The 16,462-nt window shown below is 46.8% G+C and overlaps 1 protein-coding gene across 1 annotated transcript in view; it reads right to left on the bottom strand.

The window, feature by feature from the left end:
* cacna1ab (calcium channel, voltage-dependent, P/Q type, alpha 1A subunit, b) overlaps positions 1–16,462 on the bottom strand; it is a 138,113-nt gene that overhangs the window by 31,396 nt on the left and 90,255 nt on the right. Inside the window, exons 28-40 of the mRNA XM_086212337.1 lie at positions 14,000–14,099; positions 13,650–13,810; positions 12,438–12,575; positions 12,102–12,303; positions 11,860–12,024; positions 10,768–10,878; positions 10,346–10,429; positions 4,398–4,514; positions 4,251–4,316; positions 3,982–4,079; positions 3,687–3,837; positions 3,471–3,598; positions 2,837–2,933 (exon numbers count right to left, since the gene is read on the bottom strand). Of these exons, the coding sequence (XP_086068463.1) occupies positions 2,837–2,933; positions 3,471–3,598; positions 3,687–3,837; positions 3,982–4,079; positions 4,251–4,316; positions 4,398–4,514; positions 10,346–10,429; positions 10,768–10,878; positions 11,860–12,024; positions 12,102–12,303; positions 12,438–12,575; positions 13,650–13,810; positions 14,000–14,099 (1,618 nt within the window). The remainder of the gene's footprint in view (positions 1–2,836; positions 2,934–3,470; positions 3,599–3,686; positions 3,838–3,981; positions 4,080–4,250; positions 4,317–4,397; positions 4,515–10,345; positions 10,430–10,767; positions 10,879–11,859; positions 12,025–12,101; positions 12,304–12,437; positions 12,576–13,649; positions 13,811–13,999; positions 14,100–16,462) is intronic.

A 16,462-nucleotide genomic window follows, 5' to 3' on the forward strand; every position in this document is an offset into this window, starting at 1 on the left:
CAAAGCAACACAGCCTCAGAGGTGGTGTGGGAGATAATTGGCCCCCAAAACATCTGTGGATGCGCGATTCCTCCAACGACCCTCGGATGTCTGCAAGACTCGCCACCCCGTCGCTGCTGGATGCAGAGGATATGACTGCTCCACGCACTCGAGAGAGGAGAGGCTGTAACTGCCGATTATCTCCTTTTGTAAGAATTGTTGTCCTCTGCTTATGTGTTTAATTTTGTCTTTATTTTTCGTTTCGGAGTAAACAACTGAAACTAAACGGGAGATTTTAACCCAGCGTCTTAGCTTCCGGCAAGGAAAACTATTAGACAGAGTCTCAGCCAGGGTTGGTGAAGTCACACAAATAAGTGTTTTAAGAACTATTCAGGAGCTCAAAAGACAGGTCTGATTGTCACATCCAAACAAACCATACTGAGGCCAACAGGCTGCTGTTTCAAGGTGCCGGGTCTGTGGTTCTCCTTCATCAGAGGACTCCTCTTCTGTTGACTCTCCTCCACATCGCTCACATACCTTCACTTGTTTTAAGGTATGTGAGAGCTCCACTTCATCACAGTTTCATATAAAGGAAGGTCCTTTACATTCAAGCCATCTCCCAATTCCTTTTCAAGGTGTTTTAGCACCAGATCGTGACGGTTGTGCAGTTCTCAGCACGATTTGGCTGCTCCATTGGTGCCGGTTTCTCCGAGCAGTTCAGGACAGCAGCTCCTTGACTAAATACGACCAGTCACAAAACGTTTGCTCTGCTGTGGTTTGTGTAAACGGACCCTTTAACAGCCTCACAGGTCTAAACCAAAGAAACTGCGCCCCCTCGGTACAGTTGTCAGGTGTCTGGAGCGTCCACCACGAGCACCTGTAGAGGCAGGTGAGGAGAAACTTGGTGGACACAAGACCTTTATATGTCCACAGTCCCTGCCCCAAAACCACACACACACCCTGCTGCTTTCCTTCGTCCCCCATCAACCAGAGACCCAAACAGAGCAGGTTTGGCCGTGTTCTTACATCCGCTAACAGTCATTAGGCCTGTTACTTTCTCCACAGGTGACACAGGAAGTTGCTACGTCTTAGCTTACAGAATCTTCCTGCACACATCACCTTCACTGGGATCAGTCGTCGGTTGTGAAGAAGTGGTCCATATGAAGGAGTGTGATCTGGGACTGTGCTTGTACACGAAAACTATAAAAAGAGGAGTTTGTGCAGACTTACTGTTTTCTGAGAAAGAATATGAAAGTAGGTGTACACAGGACGCAGCGCTGCCATGGCTGCTCGGCCCTTCATCTCATTTTACTGCGTGAGGAACAGCGGTTGCGTTGCCCTCGGCTTTGCTGAGCGTGTTCCTGGCATGGAGGAGGTCTCAGGCCTAAATACTGATTTAACTGAGTGAATGCTTGAAGCCAACATGTGTCACATTGGAACGTTTATGGTTTTTGGATCTGGTTCTATCAAACAGAACACAGCTGACCGAACTTTTGTTCTACAAACCAAAACCATTTTGATTATCAGGCTAAAAATGTACATGTGGCAGCAGTAAAAATTGGTGGATGGACTCACAGTGGTTCAGACATGTGCCATGCAGACACAAACATTTGCAGCTGGTTGAATTTGTTTTAGCAAAATAATTAACCCTAATGACTTAAGGATAATTCTGGTGTTTTTCAACTTGGGCGCCATGTTCTTGTGCTGTGCAGTCAACAACGCGAATGCTACAACAGCAGCTACTCATCATCTCTGTCACAAAAAGTGACGTTTTTTTCCGCAAACCTTCTCCTGATCGTTAGTTTAAGAAAAAGGTTGTGGAACGATGCTGAGACAAACTGGAAGGGAGAACAGCAGACATCTTCCTGTTGAAGAAACGCCCTGGAGGAGCGCTCTCGCTCTGCTGCTGCTCAGTTGTTCCTGGGAGTCTTTTCTACACCATCAACAGCAGCAGCAATTCTATCCATTAGCATTTTAGCTCTGACCTGAGTTAACAACATCCGTGCATTCAAGGACACCGACAACTAACTGGCATTCCAACCCGAACAAACGCTCGGAACGAGTGACCCTCCAGACCCTGGACCGCTTTTTGAGGATTAGAAAATTCCGATGCAGGGGCAGGAGGCAGGCTGATTTAAAGTCAGACGGATGTTTAACAAGGGCCCAGGTTTAAAAGCACCACATGAATCCGTTAAAACCTGCGGTGTTGAACCTTGATGACACACAGCTGCAAACCTTGGCTGATCGCTAGCATAATACACGGAACTGAGACCAAGCCCTCTTTGTGTACGTCTCTGTGCTAACCCCGCCTCCCTCACCCGAACCTCAACTCAAACAAGAACAATGCACACTGCTCAACCATTTTCTGCCCAGGCAAAATTAGACAGCAAGCAGAAATCAAAGACAATGACTGACTGGAGTCTTGACTCTAGTTTTACACGGTACTGAATCAAAAGTGGACACCAGTGTGATTTTCCCAGCGTTCAGTCAGAAGACAATAGCAAGTACAGTGCACCATCTCATGCTTCACACACCGCTATCGGTGTGTGTGTGTGTGTGTGTGCGCGTACAAGTGTGTGTGTGTGTGTGTGTGTGTGTGTGCATTTCTGCATTGTCTCAAACATTCTCATTGTCAAGTCAGAATGCATAAACAACATAACACCCCCCGAAAGTGATTCAATGGTGCAATGAGGTCAAAACAACGGAGGAATGCAAACCTCAACAAATCAAACTAAATGAAATGAAAGTTGAAGAGGAAATAATTAGTTTTAAAAGTGATAAAGAGCGACATTCATTCCAGTCTCTTAAAGGCGAGCAGGTTGCGTTTAAATTTGTGCTTTAGGGGTTTAGTCCAAACCTTGCAGGCCACCCTATGTGGGCATTTCTTGCCAAGGCCCAGGGGAGGGGAGATAACTCGCAATAAACTGTACATATCCTTATAATGTATGCGCCCGCTGCAAGAAAAATACAAGGAAGGGAGGTTAGGTGGTGGAAGTCACAGATTACAGACAGAAAGTGAAGGAAGAAAAAGAGGAAAAGGAAATATAAATATTGGGAGAGGAAAAGGAAATAAAGAAAGATAAGGAGGGAGAAGAAATAGCATTTATTTACACTGAGAAAAAGAGGTGTAAGATGCCTTCCTCACATGCTCTTACACACATAGAGGGAGGAGGAGAGGGTGACATTCATCTCAACAAATTGCGCAGCGTGGAAAATGAAGGCAGAAAAGTAGAAATCCGCTTCTAAGTGCCCCCCCTTTAACTCTTAGCGTCACATGACCTTGACCCCGCATCTTTAGACAGCTTTGCGGTTGAGATCAAACATCGGTCCTTTCCCCGGTTAGGGATGGAAGGAAAAAGTCAGGTTATTTCACATTCATCAGGAGAAACTGTGCACAAGCTAAGTCATAGTCTAGATCTCAGCTGGTATGTCTCTAAATGGGTGTGTTTATATGTCGATTTTTCCTGATGGTGTGTGTGTGCGCTACTCACCAGGCGGCAGGGTCGTACTCGGCCCATATCCTTACATACTCGTCCAGGTGATGCGGCCCCAGAATGGACGAGTCTCTGGTCAGGTACTCAAAGTTGTCCATGATAACGGCCACAAAGAGATTCAGCATCTGAGTGAGAAACCAACACACCAACGGTGAGCTTCTTGGCAGAGGTGGGCCGCTGATGTAAGATGAAACACACTGGGGTTTTTCTCACCAGGAAAGAACAGAGGAAGATGAAAGAGACAAAGTAGGTGTAGGCGAAGGTGCTGCCGCACTCTGGTTTCGTGTTCCCCGAGTCCGGGTCGCAGGGTTTCCCACCCAGGCAAGCCAACATGATCTCATGCCATGCTTCACCTGTTGCGCTCCTGAAGACATGACATCAACATCCTCCAACATATTATATGAAGGTAAAGAGGGATATTGAGGAAGTGATGGAAGCGCCTCCAGACGCCTGACAAGAGGAGCTCCTGAGACTGACAGCTCAACAGGTAAAACAGCGCAGGACTCACCTGAACAGCAGCATCAGGGCCATGATGAAGGTCCTGAAGTTGTTGTGCTCGTTGATGGCACTCTCACCCTCCTCATCTAGTGCCAGGTTCCCAAACAACTACACGGAAGAGGCGGACCAAAACAACATCTTCAACTTCAGAATAAAAATGTTGCTTCTCTCGGTCGGGGGGGGGGGGGGTCGGTCTTGCCTTGACAGACACGCCTCTCAAGCCAATCAGCGCAAAAAAAACCCCAAACAAACGTGTAGGCAGCTGGTAGCAGCACTCACCTGCATGCCAATGATGGCGTAGATGAAGAAGAGCATGGCGATGAGCAGGCACACATAAGGCAGAGCCTACCAGAACAGACAGGGAATATTTTAGGACCAGGAAGTGTCTTTGATTGTGTTCACGTGTGCCGTGATTTAAAACCCCACCTTGAAGGACTGGACGAAGGTCCACAGCAGAATGCGGATGGTCTCTCCTTGTCTCAGTAGCTTGATGAGGCGAGCGGCTCTGAAAAGCCTCAGGAAGCTCAAATTGATGAAGTTGTCCTACAGCGCGGAAGAAGAAGAAGACCGTTATTTCCCTCAAACGCACGCCGACTGCACAACCTCCATTGACCAAACTTAAAAACCAAAGACAACAGGAGAGAGACAGAAAGAGAGAGGGGGGGTCAAATCCAACAGAACACAAGCAACTGTAAACATAATGGCACAGAGGAAATGAGAGACAGAGAGAGAAAAGGGTCAAAGAAAAGAGAGAGAGAGAGAGAGAGAGAGAGAGAAGAAGAGACAAATCATAACTCAAGAGTCTAAAGGTCATCATCCAATCTGGTACAGCAGAACGCTTCTTTTTTAAGAGAACCAAATGCACTGATCTCTGAGGGGCAAGCAGGCCACACAAGATGGAGCTCAGTGCCTGTAAACCACACTCACACACACACACACACACACACACACACACACACACACACACACACACACACACAAAGGAGCATGGCTTGGTGTCATCATTCAAACTCTGACACATTTAAATGTTCTTTTTCAAACCGATCTTGACTCCATGAATCACTGATTTTCATTTTCATTTAAATTGGTGATCCTTCAGGCTGCAATCCCTTATATGGTCGGAGGAACGCCGTATTCTAGTGATATTTAGGGTAAAATAGCCAAACTCCCTGGTGAGACTCTGGCATTTTGTGGTTCACAGGCAAGGCAGGAAGAAGGGCATGAGGAGGAGGAGGAGGAGGAGGAGGAAGGGTCTAACGAGCAGCATCGATGCAGACATTGCATGGTTTAACATGGCAGCAAACTTTCTGAGGGAGGAACTGGCCTACATGCAGACTAGAGGGGCGGAGCAAATCAAAACCCCAGGTTTCACTCAAACATTCACAGGTTGTACTTTGTTCCTCACGTGGCGTGTGAGATGTCGTGCTGAGGAGAATCAGCTTCTCGTCTGGTCATGATGTCAAAATGTTGAACCAAGCCTGAAGTTTCATTTCGCTTCAACTTGAGGCAGAAGCCTCCTGACTCGAGTGGCTGCCGACATCGGCAGAGCCAAAATCACAACAACAAGTATGAGCGAGTACGGATACACGACGCGCTGCAGACCCACGCGTCTTGGGAATGTTCAGTTTTTAGGTCGGGCTTGGGTGTGTCAGCTTGGCTGACCTACTTCACTTGAGGCTTCGGAGTTCCTTTGGTAAAATGAAAGGGTGGAAGATAACACTCCACAAACAGAAAAGACTGAACCGATCGATATCGGCCGGTTGATATGCGTCAGGCAGTAAATGTTCCCGTAGCAACAGAAAAGATGACGACCAAAGGTGGAGATGTTGACATGAGGGAGGCAGCTCCCTCGGCGGCACGGAGAGGACTGCACCAGTCGGCTCACTCTGGTTCCAAATTCAAAACTTCAGCATCATGACATCACCAGTGGCCATTTTGTTTCCACCAAGACTGCTAAGCAGTCCAGCTGGCGAGTGGGAGCTCCAGTGGTGGAGGACTAGACGTTTGCTACTGTACTTGATGCTTGCAGTTTTCCCAAGAATTTATGGTATAACTACATGTGTGTGTGTGTGTGTGTGTGTGTGTGTGTGTGTGTGTGTGTGTGTGTGTGTGTGTCTGTGTGAAATAACCTCCAAAGTTTTAAAGTCATCATCCAAGCGCATGCACCAGGGTGGAGGAGTGTTGAGGGGGAGACGGGTGACTGGGGATTAGAAATGGGGTGGGGGTGGGGGGGCATGACCAATGAGGATGCAGCGGGAAGCTTTGAGAGATAAATTACAAACCAACCAGATTCTACATGTGCGAAGATGTAGAAAGATGAATGGGAAGGGAGTTTTGTGAGATTGTTATCATTTTTGTTGTAAATTGTAGAACATTGTGAGAGACATGTTGGGGGGGTGGGGGGGTTTAATTGGGCAGGAGCGAAATGCACACCATCATTATCATCATCATCATCATAGCACCACCACCACATGTCATGGCGCAGCACGGATGGAGAACACGATGAAGGATTTCATAGTGCATTTTGATTGGATGGATTTTTTTTTTTTTTTTAAATCAGAGGAGGAGGGAGTCAGGGGAGTCGGGGTGGGGGGGCGTAGGGCGCCAACAAAGTAGAGAGGTTTAAAGAAAGCATGTAAAGAGATAGAAGAGGAAGACGGAGTCATTATGAGTGTCGTTACAAAGGCAGTGCACAACAACAGTGACTTCAGCTCCAGCGGATTCAGCCTCTCCCTGATGTTAGCGCCCAGCTAGCATGAGCACCAAACTGGTATCACAACTAACCCTTCCCTACTGGTCTGTACGGAGCTCAGCAGTGACCGACCCACCTCGGGTCCAGAAGTGACACATCAGGTTCATTAACTCCACAGGAGCAGATAACCAGCCATGACATCACAACCGTCCGAGGCCGACCTCTGATTCGTAGGAAATAACCTTGTTTTTAAGGTTCCATTCACCATCACATAGAGAACCCTTGGCTGCCGCTCTGATTGCTGGAACGTACAGTTACCATGGAAATGACCACTGAACCAGTCACTGTTCGCCACGTTAAATTTCACAAGTTCCCGCCATCATTAGAGAGGAAGCTGGTTGCAGAAATATTTAAAGACAAGAAATGTTGAATATTTGGATATCAAATCTGTACTCAGTTCAGTTATAAGTTATTCAGAAACAACAAAATGATCAGTAGGTCACCAAACGTCGTTATTTTAATCCGCAATGGGCTGTGAATATTGTTTGCAATGCTTTCTGGGGTGAGTAGTTCTTCACCTCTCAAGGTAATCACACACACAGATCGGCACCTTCTCCTGTTTCGCTCGTATCTTTGTGAATGCTTTTATTTATTCATTGATTCATCTGCTCGTCTTGGTTCCTGCTCTCTTGACATAAAGAATCTGCTGAAACATCAATAGAGAAGTTGAACTGGAAATTTACTTGTGCACCAGAGCTGATGTGAAGGTGGGCGGTCGCTGCTCAGCTTCATAGAGTTTCCATCCAAATGATTCAAAATTGTAAACGGATGTTGCGAGCTGTTGGTCTCCGCTGGTTTCAGGCTAAAAAGACATCTGTGTTTTCTGACTGCAGCAGGACAACGTCCTCATCAGAGCAAGACATCGAACTGTGAGTGCTTGAAGAAGCACTGACACTCCTCTTGAAGTATTTAACTAAACTAGTTGGTACTCAGCGCCATGACAACAGCAACGTGGGATTACCAGCCACAACTGAAGCTCGTGCACTTATGACATAAATGTACTTGTGAAGCAGCTGGTTAGAAGCTGCATGATGACATCACGTCGACAGGAGATCAATCAGACGTCTGCCACGGTCACAGCAGGACCATCGATCAGTGTCAGTTCAGACAGCCGAGCTGCGAGTCTGGAACCTCCTACACGACCAGCGGGGTTCTTTCATCATCTGACAACACACTTGTTTTGCAGTAATTAGCAGCTCCTGCTAATCTTGTTAGCCTGGCTGAGAGGAGGTAAGTCTACTTCTCTACATTCAAGATTGAAAAACCGAGTTGAACGATGCTGGACATCAGAGAGGGACTGAAACCGTGACTCAGTTCAACAGGCGTCATGTCATACAGAAGTGATTATCTCCAGGTTATAGAACGTAGAGTGTAGCACACAGAGATAAACTGATACACGTACAAACACAGATCCATCAACAGCGATATCTCATGAGTGTATGAGTGTGTGTGCGCACAGCAGCACATTAGGTACAGTCCAGAGTGGTGGACGCTGCCCTGCCACACGATCCGTTACGCAGCTGCACACCACGGAGAGAGCAGACTCGATTTTCAACAAGATTGAAGTCATGCTGTCAACAACCGCTACCAAATTCTGTTTAAGAGTTGTTTTAAATCCACACTGTGTAAAAAAACCAAACAATGAAACTGTTGAAAGCAGAATTACCGACAAATTAAATTCATATATTCAAATTTTCAACATTTGCAGCGACTAACGAGCAAACACTAAACGTGCTGGTCTCAAGCCAGATGTTGTTGATACGAGATGAAGGTAACGTTGGTAACTTATGATGTCCGGAGGACGTTTTTAATGGCGTTAGCATCGACTCGAGGGCTGGCAAACAGATTTAATGGAAAAAATCTGTTATTTTTTCTCCCTCAGGGCTTCTCACTGTACCTAATGGCTTTTGTGGGCCATTACCAGACCAAAATATGGAACCTGTGTCATATCTTTCTCATGGGTCTAATTATTCTGGAACCTGAGTATCACACAAATTCAGGTTGTGAAATCAAGCATCACAGGAACGAGTCCAAAAACCCAGAAATAAGTCAGCGTCCTACCATGACTAATCACTTCCTGTCGGAAAACAACAATCCCTGCACCCTGACTAATCACTTCCTGTCGGACGACAACATCCCTCCACCATGACTAATCACTTCCTGTCGGACGACAACATCCCTCCACCATGACTAATCACTTCCTGTCGGACGACAACATCCCTCCACCCTGACTAATCACTTTCTGTCGGATGACAACAATCCCTCCACCCTGACTAATCACTTCCTGTCGGACGACAACAATCCCTCCACCATGACTAATCACTTCCTGTCGGACTACAACAATCCCTCCACCCTGACTAATCACTTCCTGTCAGACTACAACAATCCCTCCTCCCTGACTAATCACTTCCTGTCAGACTACAACAATCCCTCCTCCCTGACTAATCACTACCTGTCAGACTACAACAATCCCTCCACCCTGACTAATCACCTCCTGTTGGACTACAACAATCCCTCCTCCCTGACTAATCACCTCTTGTTGGACTACAACAATCCCTCCACCCTGACTAATCACTACCTGTCAGACTACAACAATCCCTCCACCCTGACTAATCACCTCCTGTCTGACTACAACAATCCCTCCACCCTGACTAATCACTTCCTGTCGGACTACAACAATCCCTCCACCCTGACTAATCACTTCCTGTCTGACTACAACAATCCCTCCTCCCTGACTAATCACCTCCTGTTGGACTACAACAATCCCTCCACCCTGACTAATCACTACCTGTCAGACTACAACAATCCCTCCACCCTGACTAATCACCTCCTGTCTGACTACAACAATCCCTCCACCCTGACTAATCACTTCCTGTCGGACTACAACAATCCCTCCACCCTGACTAATCACTTCCTGTCGGACGACAACAATCCCTCCACCATGACTAATCACTTCCTGTCGGACGACAACAATCCCTCCACTCTGACTAATCACTTCCTGTCAGACTACAACAATCCCTCCACCCTGACTAATCACTTCCTGTCAGACTACAACAATCCCTCCACCCTGACTAATCACCTCCTGTCTGACTACAACAATCCCTCCACCCTGACTAATCACCTCCTGTCAGACTACAACAATCCCTCCACCCTGACTAATCACTTCCTGTTGGACTACAACAATCCCTCCTCCCTGACTAATCACTTCCTGTCGGACTACAACAATCCCTCCACTCTGACTAATCACCTCCTGTCGGACTACAACAATCCCTCCTCCCTGACTAATCACTTCCTGTCAGACTACAACAATCCCTCCTCCCTGACTAATCACCTCCTGTTGGACTACAACAATCCCTCCTCCCTGACTAATCACTACCTGTCGGACTACAACAATCCCTCCTCCCTGACTAATCACCTCCTGTCTGACTACAACAATCCCTCCTCCCTGTGGTGCTTGATCACATCACTGGCTTTTTCACTTTCGGTGAGCGATAGACGTTGGTGTTGGACTGTCAGCTCAGCAAAACTGCGGGGTAAATCTGGTTGAATTCATTTTAAACTCTACGTTTGCTGACTAAAAGCCCACAAGTGTGAGTCAGTCCCAACTCTGAGAAACACTTACCCCAAATTCTGTAACTAATATGTCAGTGATGCTTCCAAGGACAGAGACAAAATCAAAAATGTTCCAGGCATCTCTGAAGTAATTCTGTAGGAAAAGTGATAGAAAGCAAGAGATGTTAGGCTGAAGAAAAGGTAGCCAATCACGTCCTACAAAACTCAAGCCAAAGGGTGTTAGGAACTACGCCCCAGGCCAATGACAGCACTGTTACCGTGGAGACAGAGTGGTAGGGGACTGATAGCGTGACTGTTCTGTAAGAAGGTACGCGCTGGGTTTTTAGGGACAGGAAGAACAAGCTCTAGATCTGTCAACCAAAATAACCTGCGTTATAAATGAATAATGGGAGGGAGCCTATACGCGGGCTCAACCTAGATAAGACATGCATGTGTGCAGGTACTGCACGATGTTCTGTTCCTCAACCTCACCAGAGGGCCGAAGGCGATGATCTTGAGGATCGACTCCATGAAGAAAAAGGTTGTAAACACAATGTTGAGGTTCTTCAGGACGTCATCATAGGGTTTCGGTGCACCGTCAAACTGCAGACACACAAGCAGGAGTGGGAAAAGAGTTGTAGCTGACCTTCCCTCACAGAGCTCAAGTGTTGAGGACAGACGAAAGTGAGTCCATCGGCCTGACATGCAGAACTGAGTACGACAATAATGAATGAGCAGTGCTGCAACACCGATAGGTGGCAGTCGCTGATGAGAAGAGTGGGAGTGGGATTGCAAAGGCAAGCGGCAACCTCAAGAAGCTAGCAGGTCATCACGTCGACCACCTGCGTAACATGAGCTCGTGCAGACTCCTAGAGTCCATCAGGTTTGTGATGATGTCGCTAGTTCGTATGTTGTGTGATGTTTTGTCATCATTAACATGTTCGGTCTTGCTGGCCGCTGCTGTTTGTCCTTAACAAACCTTGACATCTCGCTTCCTGTATGTGCATGGAAAATGTCTACATTAAAAGCTCATTATTGCAAGTTCTTATTCGCTTATGAACAATGCTATCACATCATTTTTCAGCCTTGGAGACCAAAACTTTTTCTAATACATAAGTAGACAGGAAAGCTCCCAGGTAGAGCGGCCAAGGTGAACTCTCAGCATCGCTACATTCTACATCCTCCCAGATTATGACCTGAAACTATTTCTGTCCTGCTGCTACATTTTGAGTGTTGTGTTGCTAAGAGTGCAGAAAGTTTGTAACCCTGCTGACAGACCTCATTGTGGGATGAAGGTGCAGAAACGCCTATCCCACACTTCATAAGTCGATAAACAGTGTCTTCAGTCTTTATTGATGGTACCTTTGTTAGACAACGCAGTTTCTATGGCAGCATCTTAGAGTCCTCAGTGTAAATCTGAATAATGCCAGTTCAGGTCTCAGTGGCGCTTCAGATCTCAGGTTTAAAGCAGCAGGTGAGCTTGGGAGCCACGTGGAGACTCCAGGAGTGATGGAGCAGCAACCACACAATGTTTCCATCAAGACATTCATCACACAGCAAAGACAGTCCCAGAGTCACTCGTACCTTCATCATGAGAACGATGGTGTTGAGCGCAATAAGAGCCATGATGCTGTATTCGAATGGTGGCGACACCACAAACTGCCACATACGATACTGGAAGCTCAGTTTGTTTTTTGGCATGTGGCGAGTCAGAGGCTTGGCGTTGATGGCGAAGTCTATACAGGCTCTCTGCAGGAGAGGAAGGGCACCAGAGGTCACTGAAACAACTCTCAGACAAATAAAGCAGTCCTGCAATGTCTCCTCACCTCGTTCTTCTCTAAGCTATAGTCCTCCATCATCTTATCCCCCTGCTCCTGGAAGGTGATGATGATGAGAGCCACAAAGATATTGACGAAGAAGAAGGGGAAGACAACGAAGTACACCACGTAAAAGATGGACATTTCCATCCGGTAACCTGGGCTCGGGCCCTGATTCTCATAGGTGGAGTCCACTGAGTGCTTTAACACCCTGAAGAGGAACGGAACCCATCGACACACCTGTTAGCTGCTGAAACCTCGCTCTTAAATAACAGAATATGTGTCACGTGTTATATAGTTGTTATTGTGTGTGTGCGTGTGTGTGCGTGTGCGTGCGCCACTCACTGCGGCCACCCCTCTCCAGTGGAGACTGTGAAGAGGGTGAGCAGGGCCCAAGCCACGTTGTCGTAGTGGAAATCGTACTTCTTCCACTCCCGCTTCTGAGCTTTGACCTCATCCCTGTCATACACGAGATACTCGCCCCTGAGGAAGAGCCCATGGACAGAATCATGAGGGACACCCACAGCTAGCAGGGACTACTGCACAGGTTCAGTCCAGGTATGGACGCAACAGCAGGTGGCAGCATCTACACAACTGGCACAGCAGGCCAGGGGTTCTCAAGGCGGGGGCCAGGGAACCCCAGGGGTCTTTGAGGGTCTTCCAAGGTGTCCTCAGCGAAATGAAAAATAGATCGTAGTTTCACTTTTTATATATCAAACCTGACATGGCATGACTTTCTGGACATTGTGAATATATATGAATATATTTTATGAATTTTGAAATGTATTTATCTTAAACATGAAAAAAGAACAACTAGGTTCGTCATACAAATTTCCACCAATATATTTCCATAACTTTTCCACATTTTTTTTCTGACGCTAATAACGAGCTAAAGGCTGTGAAGCGCCGACGAGGACTGAAGTCAATCAACGGTGATCAAGACAGATTTTTTCTCAGTCCATCTGAACCCAAGCACATACAAATATCCTCTAATGAGTGTGATGAGTTCAGTGGCTTTTGCCCCAAATTTTTATGGTTTTATTTATTTATTTTTTCCGTTCTCTAGGCATGAAAATTGCATTTTTTTTAAATTCCATGAAATTTCCAGGTTTTTCATGACCCCATGAAACGTGGAGAGAAACAAAACAAACAAACAAACAAAAACTTTGCTAATAATTGCAAAAAAATGTATATTTAGGCTGTAACATACAAAATTAACCTTTAAATATAAATTGTTCTAAATGAAGGCATTAAAACAGTCATTCAAGATTTTCCTTATTTTCTGTCTTTGTAACTTCTTACTTGAATCCAACTTCTTAAACTGGCAACAACAAAAAAAACAAGACTTTTACCAGATAATTAGGAGGAAGACTTTTAAGTCTCTGCTATGCAAAATCACACTAATAACGAAAATCAATTTGAAAACTCTCCTTGGTCCTTTAATTCAGCACGAGATGCACTGGTGGTTTCCTAGTGCAGAGACAGCTCACACTTTCTCTGAGTTTTCTCTGAGTTTTCTCTGAGTTTTCCGGGTGTTTTCCGTTTTTCTCAACCAACCTGCAATCACGCTCAAACTCTTTGGATTCGTCGGTGCAGTAGAAGAAGCGACCCTTGAAGAGCTGCACAGCCACCACAGCGAAGATGAACATGAAGAGCATGTAGACGATCAGAATGTTCAGCACGTTCTTCAAAGAGTTGACCACACAGTCGAACACGGCCTGGGGGAGTGAAGGAGCTATTTAGACTCACGGATCATCTTAAAGCAGCAGCAGCCTCTGTAGGCCGGGGGGGGGGGGGGGGGGTGTCAGGTAGCAGGAAGCAACATTTCAGAGCAAAACAACATGTTTTTCTCTCCTGCAACAACAGGAAACTAGAAAAGCAGGAGTCAAACTGAAAGTGAGGCCCACCTTTAGCTTGGGGAGACGTTTAATGGTCTTAAGAGGACGGAGGACCCTTAGCACACGAAGGGACTTGATGGTACTGATGTCTTTGCCCTTGCTGCTCCCCCTAGAGTTCATCCGAGGAACAACACATTTGAAAGGGCAGAATTAGATGGTGGAGTAGATGAGAGGGGAGATGGAACAAATGGCTCTTATCTCTTTGTTTTGCCATAATCAAAGTGGGGGCGCAGGCCACCGTGAAGGTGGATTCATCTTAAACGCTGACAGTAAAAAAGCAACAACACATAACAACAGTGCACTGCATCTGTGTGGACAGCAAAAGCTCTTCTTCTGCAGAAAAAAGAAACTTTCAAGTGCGTCTGACATGAAACCGCTGGGAGGCGATCAGCTGCCCGCCGTTTGGTTTCATGGACATCATGAAGCGACATTATTATCAACAATCTTGACCATCATACAATGGACACACACACTCCAAATAGTCAGGCATCTCCCGGCAGAGTGCCCAGCCAAACCTCTTTCTTTCTTTTTCAGTGAAGCGCAGTTCGGTTCTTCGTTCAACAATGAGTTCAGATGTGGGAACATGGATCTGGTACGTGTCACATAGCTTCCTTTCTCTTCTGTCCAGATTTTAGAAAACATTTTGTCTTCAGTTAACATGAATCAAAGCGGACAGGAAACTATGCGAGACACCCGGGACATGTGATGTCACTCACAGTACACATCACATGTCAGAACACAAACAGACCTGTTGCACCAGCAGTGCTGGGCGAGCGGTGAGAGCGAGCTGAGGAGCTGATTTAGGGTCGAAAGACAAATTCCTTCGGTCGGATGTTGTAATGCGCCCACTTTCTCCATGAAGCCCTTAATGGAACATTTGACTCTTGATTTTTTACGCCCATAAACCAATATCAGGACGGAAAAATTGGGGTGTCAAGGGAGTAAGTAGACCAGTTGATCCTTACTGTAAGTAGATGGCGCATTCAAAAAACTAAAGAAGAGAGGAGGCGCCTGGATGCCTGCCAGGACCGAGCTGAAGAGAGGCCGTCCATCACGGCTGGCGCTCTATGAACTGGTGGTGGAAAATGTAAGAGGGTTCAATTCAAGGCTGATTGATTGAGTCTGAGCGCTGGAGCGTCTGCATGAATTTGTGTGGAGGTTCACGTGTGTATGGATATGAGGGACTCAGTCGGTGATCAATAGGCCGTCCTCCTCTGAAGCTGAATGAGAGCAAGTAGCCAGAGAGTATTACAGTAAAGCCCCGTAGGGTCAGAGGTGCTAGGAATTAGCCCTCGAGCTCACTCACTCGCTAGCTGGCTCACTCGCTAGCTGGCTCACTCGCTAGCTCACACGCGCACTAGTGAACTGATAAGTGCTTGAGTATCACTAGTGATGTAAGTACACGGCAACAACTTTCTGTCACTGACTTAAAACAGAAGATGATTGAATCTGGATGTCCCTTCAATGATTTATTTTCTCTGAAGACGTAACAACCGTGGGATTAAAAACTCCCCAGTGAAAGCTTCCACTCTCCGTGAAGCCCAGCAGAAGCTGCTGGTTACGCTCTTGTCAGATTGGCCTCAGACTAAACTACCATGAATCGATGGTGCACCTGCCGTACCGCAGCCGAAGCTTGCAGGAGCCCATGAACGATCCAGCACCTGCTGCTTCATCATAGGTGGTCAACCCTCTCACACAGGCTTAAAGCAACCCCTGGGCCCTGTCCAGCTGCCTTGCACCGGGCCAAAGCGCGGCTGTCCCCACCCACTACCTGCGGCCTGTGCTCACGCTGCTGCGGGCCTAAGCACGCTAACGTCACCTCTGTACCGAACAGCCTGACACTTGGCCAGGAATCACCCAGGTGCAGGATTTATTTGGGTCAGGAGTCATCTTGAGATGAGATGGGAGTGAAAACTAGGAACTTCCTCGTCAGTCTCACCGCAACATGGCTCCCCAAACAGTCGCTTCGCAGTCTGGTTTAAGTAACAGCGAGGCGGCGAACATGAATGACCTCAACATCCCTTGATTGATTCTTGACAGATGGTAGGACGGCGTCGAGCATCACAATCAGGTTTTATGAAGGAAATGTTTTCATCGAGGTGATTTTAACAAATAAATCACTTGTTTCATCACTTCAGCCTGTGGACACCAAATCAAACAAACCACCGAGGTGTTTGGATGACGACAATGCGACGAGGATGAGTACAAACGGTCAGAAGAACAAAGAAAGAAAGAGAGAGAAGCCAATTTGATCCGGTGGTGGAGAGCAGGGGACAGAGGAAGAACTTTACCGGGTGCTGCTCCTGTCCAGTTTCACCGAAGGTAGACAGCGAGAGTCAGTGACAGCGACAAAGAAAGAGACAGAGCCAGAGACAGAAGTGGAGGGCGAGGAAGGGAAGGAGAGGAAAAAACACCAAGAGAGACAGACACATTGATAGAGAGGGAGACCGACAAACACAGACACAAAACAAA

Source organism: Aulostomus chinensis, chromosome 8 (assembly GCF_037954235.1).
Source record: "Aulostomus chinensis isolate RoL2024-O1b breed Wild chromosome 8, RoL_Achi_v1.0, whole genome shotgun sequence".
Taxonomy (NCBI): domain Eukaryota; kingdom Metazoa; phylum Chordata; class Actinopteri; order Syngnathiformes; family Aulostomidae; genus Aulostomus; species Aulostomus chinensis.